The sequence below is a fragment of the Pelobates fuscus genome, chromosome 2 (genome assembly GCF_036172605.1).
Source record: "Pelobates fuscus isolate aPelFus1 chromosome 2, aPelFus1.pri, whole genome shotgun sequence".
Lineage (NCBI taxonomy): Eukaryota > Metazoa > Chordata > Amphibia > Anura > Pelobatidae > Pelobates > Pelobates fuscus.
This window is the reverse complement of record NC_086318.1, coordinates 168447297-168462100: the sequence shown is the minus strand read 5'-3', so window position 1 is coordinate 168462100 and position 14804 is coordinate 168447297. Positions and strand designations below refer to the sequence as shown.

Below are 14804 nucleotides of genomic sequence, written 5' to 3'. Positions count from 1 at the left end.
AAACTTCAATTTATTATGACAAGTTAAAAATGACGACCGACGTTTTGGTTTTGGTCCCTGCTCGGGACGTTCCTCAGGGTCAAACACAAAAGGACAACAAAATACAATGCACATACAAGCAATATATACCATCAATAATTAGTGAAAAAGCTCACCAGAGTGTTGTACTTGCATATCCCACCGACAACAAGTGTACTTCCGGACGTGCGCACGCACCATATTGCATGCCACGCCTCCCGTCATGTCATCGTGCGTGCTTACCGTGATGGACGGCCGGGAACCCGGTCGTCAGGGCAACCATCAAAACAAATTAGTGTTGTGAACGGGTTTATGTAAAAGACCCAAAAAGGAAATACAATGACATTAGAAAAATAGTGAATATACCATCAGGGGTGATATTATTGTAAGGCAGATTCTTTCTGCCAGTGTAATAGTGCATATATTAATAGAAGCAAAAATATAGATATGAATATACAATTCAAGTAGCAATGTTTAAGTATTCCCACACAATTGGTGAGAATATGTGACCATGTACTATGTGCCATAAAGAGTGCACTATTGATATAACGAATATATATACCTAGTAAGGTGCATACATGCAGAAAAAATGTGCAAATAATTATTAAAGTGAAAATGTGCATCAAATATAAAGTGCATCATAGATATATAAGAAGCTATTCATCTATATATTCAATTGTATCATACACATACTACAAGTCGGACTATTTGTATATAAAAATAAATACTACTAATATAACGCTGAGGATAATACTATCACTAAATTAAAATATTAACAAGCTGAAAATCCCTATAGAAAAGAATGAAAGGCAAAATTTTCATTGAGTCCCCGAGAAGACACCGTATTCAATTGGTGTATCCAAAAAGCCTCTTTTCGGAGCAGCATCTTCCCTCTATTGCCCCCTCTCCAGGGGGAGGGATGTGATCAATGCCCACAAACTTAAGAGATGCCAAAGGGTGTTTTTTGTCCAAGAAATGTTGGGCGACTGGCTTGTCTGACTGTCCATCCCTGTTTGCTAGCATGATACTAGAGCGGTGGCCACGTATTCTATCACACAGGGGCGTTTCCGTCTTCCCCACGTAGTGAAGGCCACACGGGCATACCAATTTATAAACAACAAACAGGGTTTTGCAGGTGATGGTATGTCTTATGTCGTATACTTTATTGGTGTGTGGGTGGTTAAATCTTTTTGCTCAAATCATGTGTCCACAGGTCACACACCCTAAACACCAAATGCATCCCCGTACGTTGTGTTTAGCCACTCTAGAGTAGCTTTCCAAAGGGTCTGTGTGCACCAACATGTCCCTAAGACTTTTGTTCTTCCTGTAACAAATCAATGGACTCTCTTTGAAAATCTTCGGTAATGTATCATCCAAGGCGACCATTTTCCAGTTGTCCTATATCTATATCTCTATATCGTTCCCTGTTACCTTGCCGGTGTTACACACCCACAGATTCATTAGTTTTAAACTCAATTTGAGAGATATTGTGTTTACAGTGTATAAAGTGCTCTGAGATAGGAAGATCCAATAATTGTGTATGTATAGTTGATCTATGTTTAGAAAACTGTGTCTTCAGTTTCTGAGTGATCTACCTGGCCATAAACCCTCCACAAGGGCACTTTAAAATGTAGACAACACAACCCAAATCGCAGATTACATAATCCTTTGTTACATTTTCGTCCCGGAGTGTGAGCGGTAAGCAATTTCCTTTTGATCATAGCATTACACAGATGACAGTGCAAGCAACGGAATTACCTCTTCTGGTAGGACTCATAAATTTTATTTGAGTTGGGGATTTAAAAAGAGGACTATCTTTTTGGACAAGTTTTATAGGTTGGCATAGGCCCTATGCCATAGGGTATTATTATAGGACATTTTATAGGTTAATATAAGGTATTCTTTAAATTCCTTTATAATTGGGCAGCTATTTAGTAGAATAGTCAATGTTTACTTATTAACCTCTATACACTAAAGGATTGGCATCCATAATGAGGCATCCTACTGGAAGATCCAACTATGGCAAATTTTAAGCTTTCTAGCAGAAGCAGTCAGCTGTTCATTTAAAATCTGTTGATATTTGATAGTCATGCATATTAACAAAATATCCAGGTCCCTGGCAGAAAAACAGCACCAAAACATTAAACAGCCACCACCACATGAGATACGTTTTATATGGATACCTCTCTGTGCATATCAAACCCACCTCTGGTGTTTATTGACAAAAAGTTAAATTTTGGTTTCATCTGAACATAGAACGCTATCCCATTTGAAGTTCCAGCCGTGTCTGGCAAACTAAAAAATTCTTGAGTTTGTTTTTGTAAACCCTTCCAAGCAACGTGATGATGTAGGTGACGATAGATTGTAGTTTTGGGGATGCTCTGACCGCAAGATGTAGCTAACTTCTGTAATTCTCCAGCTGTGTGATCCTTTGAGATTTTTTTTGACCACTCAAACCATACTCTTCACAGTCTGTTGAGACAACATAGGTACACATCCTCTTCCAGGTTGATTTATAACACTTCCAGTTAATTCGTAATTGTTGCCCTTAAGGTGGATATGGGCATTTTCAATAATTCTACTATTTTCTTATAGCTATTGGTGAGTATACCATGGACATTCTAGTGACCAGTATCTTTTTAAGCAAAGTATAAGAGTTGACATTTTGAATATATGCATTATGTATTGTAAAATATTTTGACTGATCTTGAAAAGTTAATAGTTTTGCAAAAAAATTATGATGGTCCAGGCACTCAAGTTCAATCCAGTGGGCAGATTTATTGGCGCAAAATCAAAAAAAATGTTTAGCCCACAACAGGTCCTTTGTCAAAGGAAGAAAGACTCCAATGGTACAGTATATAGTGAGGTATGTATACAATACTGTATGGGTTTTATTCTACTCAGCTATATCCAGCTCTGGTGTGTATAGCATGAAGTGGAATGATCCCCACTTCTGGGATATGTGTGGTAGATAGTTTCTCCAGATAATTCCAATGTTAACAAAAATCGGACCGAGAAAGTAAAAAATGGCAAACATAGTGCTAAATGTATCAAATAATTTTAAAAAACAATTTTCAGTAGAGGAGATGTACTCACATTTCTTTGAACAGGCTTATTGCTCGATGAATAGGGCGCTGGTGGTATATTCCCCACCTAGGATTCTTTAGTCCTCGCTTGAGATAGTAAAATCATGATGCCAGTTATAGAGGGTATAAAAAGATTCAATATCTACAACGTGTTTCGCCTTGCCAGGCTTTATCAAGTAGATACAATCAGATAAAATAATCAACCTGGCATCTCCTGGTTTATATAGGGGACTAATGACAGACAAAATATTCGAATTTGGGGCCAAAATTACGTCATGTGGGCGGGTCAATAACAGTATTTTGATAAACAATATAACAAGTATTCAAACATTTCTTTCATAAATAACCTATTTGGTACTCCTATGTAATTGACAATGTATGCAAAAACAAGGCTTATTTTGAAAGTTAGATTGTTTTATAGTGTATCACCTGACGTTCGGCAACATTTCCGCATCACGTGATGCACTTACTAGCAGTAAGCCTGCTCAAAGAAATGTAAGTACATCTCCTCTACTGAAAATTGCTTTTAACATTATTTGATTTCTCGGTCTGGAATTTTTAACATTGGAATTATCTGGAGAAACTATCTACCACACATATCCCAGAAGTGGGGATCATTCCACTTCACGCTATACACACCAGAGCTGGATATAGCTCTAGTAAATGTGAGTAGAATAAAACCCATACAGTATTGTATACATACTATATACTGTACCATTGGAGTCTTTCTTCTTATGTCTTACATGTACCTCTGGAACTACAAGAACCCAACCCTCAAGAACGTCTAATTTCATTCCTTTTAAGACTTTTTCATTCTCTTTTACGATTTTATTTGTATTTTATGTGTTTTATTGGGTATTTTATCCTTGTTAATATTGTGGTGTATTCCAATTTTTGCACCCTTTATTTTCTCTCTCTTTTTTGGTACATTTACACCGGGGTTAACCCCCACTAGGGGGTTATGCAACTTTAGGCTTTTTCTTTTCTTTCTTTCCAATAATGTATTTTATTATATTTGCATTTAGTTTGTCTCATTATATGTGGTTGCACATTCAGTTTGATGTTTAGTTTGGCAATGACAACGAACACATGTTTGAAAGGAAATGCTTGCAGAGTGACCATTCTTATATGTTTTTGGCCATGTTATCTCAGCAGTCATTTTAATGGTGATGTGTTTGATTGTTCAGAACTGAATATATTTTATTCATATTTGCAATTCATTCCCAGGGCTGTAAATTGGGCCTTCATGATAAATGTTTAATGAAAGCACAGTTCAATGACTCATTGATCAACTTAGGCTTATGATTAAATATGAGAGAAAACTTTAGATTTCTACTCATAGAATACAAAAGAGAAAAATAATTTGTAATACTTAAATATATACAAATTTTAGTTCCTTTTCTGGTTTCAGAATATTTGTTTTATATTTATTTATTAGAACAGATAATGCAATATAGTAAACAATATAAAATATTTATGAGTATAATGTCAGTGACATAGTTCAGTTAATTAACTTTCTAGTTTGTTAACTCTTGTTCTTAACTGGCTAAGGATGCCCCAATGCTTTAGGAGATGTTATGGTTCATTATATACAAGCCTTACTCACGCTAATACAGAAATTAGAATTTTTCAAATGCTAAAGGAAATAGATTCTTGTTGCATAAAGATAAACTTTTTGAGTTACATGTCTTGAACATTTCAAGACAGATACCAGGTAGAGTAAACTAATGCAACATGATAGGTACATAAACTTTAGCAATAGACCTCAGAAAACATAATACTTCAGATAGCAGTCTGTATATGATTGTATCCCTATCAGGGAATATGTGTTTAAGTTAAAGCTGAGAAAAGGAAAAGAGTATTATTGTACAAGTAATAGAAAATCAGTAGGAAGAAGAAAAGTGTCCCATAATCTACTAACCCTCATCGAAGGCTGCTCAGCATCTGCTACTGTCCCAAAAAGTATCCATGGTCCTCGATGGAGTGTCTGAAATTCAGTGGTTAATGTAGTCATAATCCAGTATGTCCAGTTAGATATATATGTGTGTGTATGGCCTGAAGCACTTAAAGTGCTAAAAGTGAGGTCTATTATCGCCTTCTCCATCCTTGTGAACCAGAGCTGCATTGAGGGTGTGTCAGGTATGCCCCTTATTAAGGGAATTACATTTTTAGCGGTATTTAATCACTCAACCACTGAGGAAGCTTCAACCTACAATGATACTGGAATGACGCTTATTGAAATGATGGAGGCTAATCCGTAAGTCATTTAATTATGTCATGCATACCTTTCCAGAATGGGGTTATTTGTGGGCAATCCCACCAGATAGGGTGATTAGTGCCCAGTGCATTATGTCACAACCAATATACACCATCCTGAGAGGGATCAAACCTGCAAAGAATAGTCACTTGTATGCAGATCTTTTTCATTCTGCTATACAGGGAACAGATATTCTTCCATTGTGGTTCTGAAAGAGCAGTTTGTAAGGTAATTTCCCAGCTGCCAATAAAGTCGTAGTTTGGAATGTACTTAGGTGCTGAAAGGTGATTTATATAAAATAGATCCCATACTCCAGAGGGTCAGCCCCAGGCATAAATCCTCAAAGCTTGCCAATTCTTGTATGAGACGGGGACACTGTATGTAGCTCTTTAAAATGGCAGCGATCGGACGCAGTCTGCTGCAAAGAGGTAGTGGTTCTGTAATGGCATCCAACACTCTGCTGCAAGGATGTGACTAACCTGAGGCACCTTATGTGAAAATTGGTCCTGGAAGTCCATGGGTTCCAACCCACTAGGGGAGGAGGGATTAGAAACCAAAAGGGGTAGTGGCAAAGGAAATGAAGATAGATTTATGGGTTGTGGAAGTGAGTGTCAAATAGATAAGATCGCTATTATAAATGAACTAGAACATACCAAGTATCTATTCATGGATTTGTCTAACTACAAAAATCCCTGCATGGGCCTATAAACCAGGAAGCCGTCTATCTCTTTCCAGTGTTCCTTCTGTCTCCTCCTTCGCCTGTCAACCACCCTCAGAAGATGAAAAGCTTCATAATACACATGGGCGTCTGCAGGGTGGGATTGCAGGGGTGGGGGGGGGGGCTTGGATTTTTCAGCTTGTTCTGCTATTTTTCACGTGAAATCGAAAATACAGTGCAATACTGGTGCCGGCCAGTAGGTGGCGCTGTGTATGGAGAGAGACAGGGATAGAGAGCTACATCTTATCCCTGCTTCTCTCTGCTGACTGAAACCGCAGTGGAGCAGCACATGCAACCAGCAACTCCCAGACTGCTGAGACAGCCTACAGGTCAGGTAAGTGAGGGATGGGGGGCAGGCAGCCTACAGATCAGGTAAGTGAGGGATGGGGGGCAGGCAGGCTACAGATCATTTAAGTGAGGGATGGGTGGGGCAGCCTACAGTTCAGGTAAGGGAGGGATGGGGGGTATCATTCAGATCAGGTAAGTAAGGCATGGGGGGCAGCCTACATATCAGGGAAGTGAGGCATGGGGGCAGCCTATAGATCAGGTAAGTGAGGCATGGGGGCAGCCTACAGATCAGGTAAGTGAGGGATGGGGGGCAGCCTACAGATCAGGGAAGTGAAGCATGAGGGCAGCCTATAGATCAGGGAAGTGAGGCATGGGGGGCAGCCTATAGATCAGGGAAGTGAGGCATGGGGGAGCAGCCTATAGCTCAGGGAAGTGAAGCATGGGGGGCAGCCTATAGATCTGGGAAGTGAGGCATGGGGGCAGCCTATAGATCAGGGAAGTGAGACATGGGGGGCAGCCTAAAGATCAGGGAAGTGAGGCATGGGGGGCAGCCTAAAGATCAGGGAAGTGAGGCATGGGGGGCAGCCTATAGATCAGGGAAGTGAGGCATGGGGGGCAGCCTATAGATCAGGGAAGTGAGGCATGGGGGTCAGCCTATAGATCAGGGAAGTGAGGCATGGGGGAGCAGCCTATAGCTCAGGGAAGTGAAGCATGGGGGCAGCCTATAGATCTGGGAAGTGAGGCATGGGGGGTGCAGCCTAAAGATCAGGGCAGTGAGGCATGGGGGCAGCCTAAAGATCAGGGAAGTGAGGCATGGGGGGCAGCCTATAGATCAGGGAAGTGAGGCATGGGGGGCAGCCTATAGATCAGGGAAGTGAGACATGGGGGGTGCAGCCTAAAGATCAGGGAAGTGAGGCATGGGGGCAGCCTAAAGATCAGGGAAGTGAGGCATGGGGGGCAGCCTATAGATCAGGGAAGTGAGGAAGGTGGAGGGACGAGATAGCCTGTATATTAGGTAAGTGAGAGATGGGGGAGACAGCCTGTATATTAGGTAAGTGAGAGATGGGGGAGACAGCCTGTATATTAGGTAAGTGAGAGATGGGGGAGACAGCCTGTATATTAGGTAAGTGAGAGATGGGGGAGACAGCCTGTATATTAGGTAAGTGAGAGATGGGGGAGACAGCCTGTATATTAGGTAAGTGAGAGATGGGGGAGACAGCCTGTATATTAGGTAAGTGAGAGATGGGGGAGACAGCCTGTATATTAGGTAAGTGAGAGATGGGGGAGACAGCCTGTATATTAGGTAAGTGAGAGATGGGGGAGACAGCCTGTATATTAGGTAAGTGAGAGATGGGGGAGACAGCCTGTATATTAGGTAAGTGAGAGATGGGGGAGACAGCCTGTATATTAGGTAAGTGAGAGATGGGGGAGACAGCCTGTATATTAGGTAAGTGAGAGATGGGGGAGACAGCCTGTATATTAGGTAAGTGAGAGATGGGGGAGACAGCCTGTATATTAGGTAAGTGAGAGATGGGGGAGACAGCCTGTATATTAGGTAAGTGAGAGATGGGGGAGACAGCCTGTATATTAGGTAAGTGAGAGATGGGGGAGACAGCCTGTATATTAGGTAAGTGAGAGATGGGGGAGACAGCCTGTATATTAGGTAAGTGAGAGATGGGGGAGACAGCCTGTATATTAGGTAAGTGAGAGATGGGGGAGACAGCCTGTATATTAGGTAAGTGAGAGATGGGGGAGACAGCCTGTATATTAGGTAAGTGGGAGATGGGGGAGACAGCCTGTATATTAGGTAAGTGGGAGATGGGGGAGACAGCCTGTATATTAGGTAAGTGGGAGATGGGGGAGACAGCCTGTATATTAGGTAAGTGAGAGATGGGGGAGACAGCCTGTATGTTAGGTAAGTGAGAGATGGGGAGACAGCCTGTAGGAAGGGTCAGCAAGGAGCAGGAAGGTAAAGTAAGAGAAGAAGAAGAAAGGAAAAGGAACAGAAATAGGCAGGAAGGGACTGCAACGAGCTCAAAAAGTAAAGTAGGAGAAGGAGCACAAAGGAACAGGAAGGGTCTGCAAGGAGCAGGGTCAGCAAGAAGCAGGAAGGGTCAGCAAGGAGCTGGAAGGTAAAGCAGCACAAAGGTAAAGTAGAAGGAGCAGAAAGTGTCAGCAAGGAGCTGGAAAGGGCAGCAAGGAGCAGGAAGGGACAGAAGGAGCACAGATATAAAGTAGGAGAAGGAACAGAAATGAGCAGGAAGGGACATCAAGGAGCAGAAAGGGTCAGCAATGAGCTGGAAGGGGCAGAAGGAGCACAAATGTAAAGTAGGAGAAGGAGTAGAAAGGGTTTGCAAGGTGCAGAAAGGGATCAGAAAGAGAAAGGAGCATAAGGGTGTAAAATAAGCAGAAAGTAGCAGAAAGGTGAAGGAGCCAAGGAGGAGAGAAGACAGTGTCAGAAGAAAAAGAAGACTGTGTCATATGAAGGAGAAGAAAAGGAGATTGGAGCAGGAAGGACAAGTGAAGTGAACCCTCCACTTTATTCTGGACACCACATCACAAGGCTTTGGTACCTGGGCCTGGCAGGCAAACTTTGGACCTTCTCATCATCCCAGGTAAAAAAATAATATCAGTGTTAATGTGTTCACTTTTATTTACTGAGTGTCAGGAAGCACAGAGTGCCGCTGGGTAGGGGGGGTCGCTGATTGTCTAGAGCGGTCAGCTGGCACTCTAAGCCAATCAGTAGCTCCCCATTCATAAAAAAGTAAAACATTTTTATGAACCGGGAACTAACGATTGGCTTAGAGCGTCAACTGACCACTCTAGCCAATCAGCGGCACCCATGCCTGACGTCAATCTGCACTTCCTGACACTCCGTTTCAGAAGCCGAATACCACTGAGAGACCTGGAGACCTGGAGCTGGAGGAAGCCTTTGGGGTTAAACCATTTGAGAGTGGTTTAACCCCTTAAAGGAAAGAGAGCACACAGGGGCTTCCTGGCATCTTAGCATTTTCATTTAGATGAAGTTGTTATGGTGACCAAAATGTTTGTTTAATTTGCTTAACGGAACACTATAGTGTCAGGAATACAAACATGTATTCCTGACACCATAGTTGTGAAAACACTATTCACCCTGGCTTTATGTGATAATGACTATGCCCCTTCCCTTTCATGACACTGTCAAAAAGGGACCAAGCATGGATGTCATTACAATTATGCCCCCACCCCCCTTGGAAAAATTCCTGCGGACGCCCATGATAATACAGTTTGGCACCACCAGACTCTCCCTGGACTTTGGCAAACTAAGCTGGAGGAATTTTAGTCTTGGCCTCTCCTTTCTCCAAATGTACCATACAAGCAATGGTCATGATAGGGTCAGGTTACTGTTTCTATATGTCTGTTAATTTACACACAGGAAGGACGTTCTGTATTATTCTCTTTATCTCCCCACTTATTCTCCACTTATTCTCTTTGTGCTGCTTACTGTTTCCAAGTAACAGTTGTTTCTAAATGCTTGCTTTTTTATCTACATAAGTAAATCCTAATTCTGCAGTCTCACAAACTTCCACTGTCTTTTCCTGATACTTAACCAACAATCACACCCTACCTCCTTTTCCCTATTTTGACAGTTCATAGTACAATTATGTTGTTAAGTTGAGTTTTAAATCTATAATATACACTTATACACTTAAGAGCAAGTGCAAACTCATATACTGAAGACCTACTAGCTTCTCATAATATTTGACTGAACATGACAAAAATCACCTCAACCATAACTATCCTCTTTGATGTACATTACAGATGTGATCATTGTATGTATTTACCTAATTGCTCAAATAAAAGTTTACAAAAAGGGCATCATTACATTTTCACAATTTTACCCCCAGGTGTCCAAAAGGTTGTTCAGTATGGGCTGTTATGAGGTTTCTTTAGGAGACACGATTGGAGTTGGAACACCTGGCAGCATGAGGACAATGCTTGATGCCGTTATGAAGGAAGTTCCGGTTAGTTCCCTGGCTGTTCATTGCCATGACACTTACGGCCAGGCTCTTGCCAACATTCTTACAGCTATGGAGGTAATGTATGTATTTTTTCTCCATAACAGTAAAACATCTAACAAAAAAGTCTTAATTTGACAAGCAAGATAGACAAGCTCCATTGACAAGCTCCATTAATGACAAGCAAGATAGACAAGCTTCATTGATATCTGTTCAAACCGCCACAGCGTACTTCCAAGCAGTCATGGGGTGACCAGTGGCGTACATATAGGGGCCGCAGGGGTCACAGCTGCGACCAGGCCCATCACTCCAGGGGGCCTGGGCTCCCTGCAGACCCCTGCAACCGGGTACCCGCCACCATGTTTTGCGGCGCGGTAAACCGCCGGGGCGGCACATTCAAGGGGCCCATAGAGTGGCCCATGCTGCTAGGGCCACCTGATGGGCTTGTCATGTGACCAGGCCCCCTGTGATGAGATCACTGCTGGGAGGAAGTGACTGCCCCGGTCACTCCTCCCAGCTATCAGGGAGCTGCTTGGAAGGAAGGAGAGGGAGTCAGAGTGGGAACTCTGACACCCATCATCCTGAGCCACCACTGGACCCGAGGGAAAGTCACCCTCCTTCACCTAAAATGTAGGAAACAGGAGGGTGACTTAAATATTTTGTATATGTTTGTGTGTGTTTGGTTGTATGTATGTGTGTGTGTGTGTCTGTATGTATGTGTGTGTGTGTGTGTGTGTGTCTGTATGTATGTATGTGTGTATGTGTCTGTGTGTGTTTGTGTGTGTGTCTGTATGTATGAGTCTTTGTATGTGTGTCTTGTGTGTGTCTGTATGTGTGTGTCTCTATGTATGTATGTATGTGTGCATGTGTCTTTGTATGTATGTGTGTCTATGTATGTGTGTGTGTCTATGTATGTATGTGTGTTTGTCTGTCTGTCGGGGGAAAGAAAGGGGGGGAGCATGGAGAGAAAGAGGGAGAGGGAGCGGCCCCGTGGATCAGTTTTGCACCGGGCCCCCATGGATTTTGTGTACGCCACTGGTTGTGACCTTACAGGTTGAGTGCTCCTTCCATCTAGGGTAAATTCCATGAGTTTGCAAAAGCCAGTGAATTGTCTTGAGAAAGCACAGCATGAGCGCATTGCTGGACTAACTCTGTTCTAACACTTCAGCAGTGGTCAGCAAACAATCTGCCCTCAGTGGGCCTGGCACACATTCACATGCATTCACACCAGGGTGACATGACCCTTTCCAGCAGGGACCGCCCATTTTGGATATAACCAGTGATGCAATTGGTGTCACTGGGATGCCGCTATATGGCTGCCCACCTCAAGTGTGTCATTACTGAACCCTCTAATTGTATTATATGCATAAGAATATTAAAAAAGTTAATTCAACCAGATAACACATTTTCACAGTTCATTATATTACAACATTTTTAGAAACTATTAACAAAGTATATATCAGTAAATTTTGCTTCTTTACTCATGAATATCTTGATGATTCTTACTAAAATATAATTTTTTTGTTAATAATCATTGTTTAAAATGTTTATATTTAGTAAACTAAAGAAAAATGTATAGTATAGCTAAGAAATGTGGCTATTTTGTCAGTTTTACTTGAAATGATTTCTTAACCTCTTGAGGAAAGAGTCAATTGTACAAGTTCTGACCAAAACAAAACCGAGAATTTGAGCTATATATTTGTTCAACCATAACATATCTCTTTCATATTAAGTGCACCCACACTTATTATATATAATTTTCTTCAGGAGGGCTTTCATTTCGAATATTTATATATGAAAATAATTTTACAATATATAAATGTGAGAAATTAAAAAATATTGTTATTTTCCAAGTTCTTCATTGCATTTTAAATGTGAATGTCATGTTACTGTTAGCAAATATTGTGATAAAATACACATATGATGTTCCCCAAGTACAAGGATGTCCCCAATGTGCAGGATTTCTAGTGTTTTGGATAGTTACATGGTCAAATATAGGGCTTGCCCTTTTCCATCCTCATAACTGTAAATTTGACAAAGTGATTTTCTGGGCCAATGTCACCTTTGCAAGATTATGGCAGCCTAGGTAATAACATTTCCACCATTATGGCATTTTCAAAAGGGGGGGGGGAGGGTGTAAGGGGGCTTATGGTAAGTCGCATGGCAAAATATATGAAATGCCCTTTTCTACTTGTAAAATTGACAAAGTCATTTTTGGGGCCTATGTTGCCGAGAGAACATGGCATCCTAAGAAAGAAAATTGCCCCATGATGGCATACCATTTTAACACGTTTTGAGTTGTTTGGTGTAGCCACTTTGTATAGGCTGGGCTTAATGTAAACAGAGAGAGGCAAAGGTCAGGAGAATCTAGAAGTCAGAGTAGTCAGTATAACAAGCCAATAAGTCAGTACAGGCAACTAACAAAGAGTAATTAAGTCACAAATCCAGAATAATCAAACAAACTGACAAATTCACATACATAGTGATTCAATAGTTTAGCTCTGTACACTCTGAAACAGTCTGTTATGCAGAGGGCAAGTAGAGATGGGCAGGAAGGGCCTGTACCGGGACTTACATTTTTGGTTTACCAGTTAAGTCTGTATATATTGATCAGCCAAGTCTACTCCCTCCATATACTTGCTGTAGATTTTCCAGCTGCTCAGTTCTTCCTTTGACAGACACTGTCAGATACTGGACATTCATCATGAGTTGTAGACATGTTGTGTATGTACATATCTTTCTTATCTGTGTACCGAAGGGCCAGCATCTAATCTGGGAGTAGAGCTGGAGATAAGCCTCTACTGCTTTTGCTGCATGTCAGGGTTTGGGGGAAACGCACTGTGCCATATGCTAGGGTTTAAATTTTTTTTTTTTTTTAATTAATCAATACTGGTATAATAATTATTAACCCATAAATGATAACCCTTATTTAACAAGGGAAGGATCAGATCCTACACAATCTTGCCATTTGTGTCCAAAGAATTAGGGCATCCTGATGGGTCAAGATGGCTCTCCTTCAGTTGAAAAATCTGAAATGCCCATGTATAGCCAGTAGTAGCTTCACGTATTTGAAAAGCAGTCTACCTTTAAATTGTATAAGGGATTCATCGATACACATTTTTTGGCCTGGGATTTAATTTTGGGTAAATTTGTCAGATTGGAGGTGGATTATGTGCCTTATTTTGTAAAGTCTGTCAAACAATGTGTAATTTCTAGTTAGAATGGAAGAATTGCAGCATTTTCAATGCAGTTTCGCAATGATCTATGTGCCTTTCTTGCCTCAGATCAAATTGAGGAGAAAAGAGGGGCAAAGACAATGTCTCAATTTTACGAAAAAATGTTACAGTGATCACAGCAACAGGCTTATGTGCAGCACTAGTACTGTGCTTGGATGCAGGAGGACTGCCAGGCAGGTCCCCCAAGCGTGATCTATAGCATTGGAAGTGAGGTTGTCCAGAGGGAGGGATAAATCAATAGGATGTGCTATGCCATCCCTAACGATGCAAATGAGTCAACCTAAAGTCAGATTTAGAACAGTTGATGTTCAGCTATTGCAATTTAGATTGCAGTTGTCTAAATTCACCAATAGATGTCACTATTCAAAAAGCAAAGTTACTATATGGACAATACAATTAGAAAATCTTTCATATTACTCAAAAGCACTGCAGGTGCTATCAGTCAGAAGGGTACATTACTAATAACCATGATAACATGCACTTATTATTGCTGTACATCAAAGAAGAGAGCAATAACATAAGTTTTGCAGTTTATTGGAAATACTTTTGGTTCTTACTGTAAAATTAATTTTCGATAGTATACTGCCTTTACTGGCTATTTCTAGTTTTTTTTTCATGTTTCATTTTTATTGAAGGTTTTATGCAACATAACACAAAAGTATATTTGACATATTTCCAAAAGATGACATATACAATTAAAATGTTTTTGTCTTGTTTAACATTGGCAATAACAGCATTGCATCTATACAAAGATATAGTAAACATCTAATTGACTCAGCATTAAAGGGACACTATAGTCACCAGAACAACTACAGCTTATTGAATTTGTTCTGGTGAGTAGAATCATTACCTTCAGGCTGTACCGAGATTTGTCTGTGTACTGGCTGTACATTTCACAGTACGGGCTTGGTGGAGCACAGAGCTTCACTTCATGCACCTATCTCCTTTTGATGCTGACCACATTCCCCCCTTTAGCTAATTTTTTATTTATTATTGTTTTATTTGCTTGGTGTATTAACCATTCATTTTGTGGAATTAGTCAGTGCTTGGTCTAGGGTTATTGTTAATGTAAATGTCAGTTCTATGATTAATATTAATGTACGTGTTATGATAAGTATTATTGTAATGCAAGGCAAAGGAGCAACTCAAAATTCAGCTGGAGGGTCAGTTTTATTAAAATGGCACTGACCATTCATGTATGAG

General features: G+C 40.9%; 1 protein-coding gene across 3 annotated transcripts in view; it reads left to right on the top strand.

The window, feature by feature from the left end:
* HMGCLL1 (3-hydroxy-3-methylglutaryl-CoA lyase like 1) overlaps positions 1-14804 on the top strand; it is a 122959-nt gene that overhangs the window by 93398 nt on the left and 14757 nt on the right. For all 3 annotated transcript variants that reach the window (XM_063442938.1, XM_063442939.1, XM_063442940.1), the window contains exon 8: positions 10255-10443. In XM_063442938.1, coding sequence (XP_063299008.1) covers positions 10255-10443 — 189 coding nt within the window. The remainder of the gene's footprint in view (positions 1-10254; positions 10444-14804) is intronic.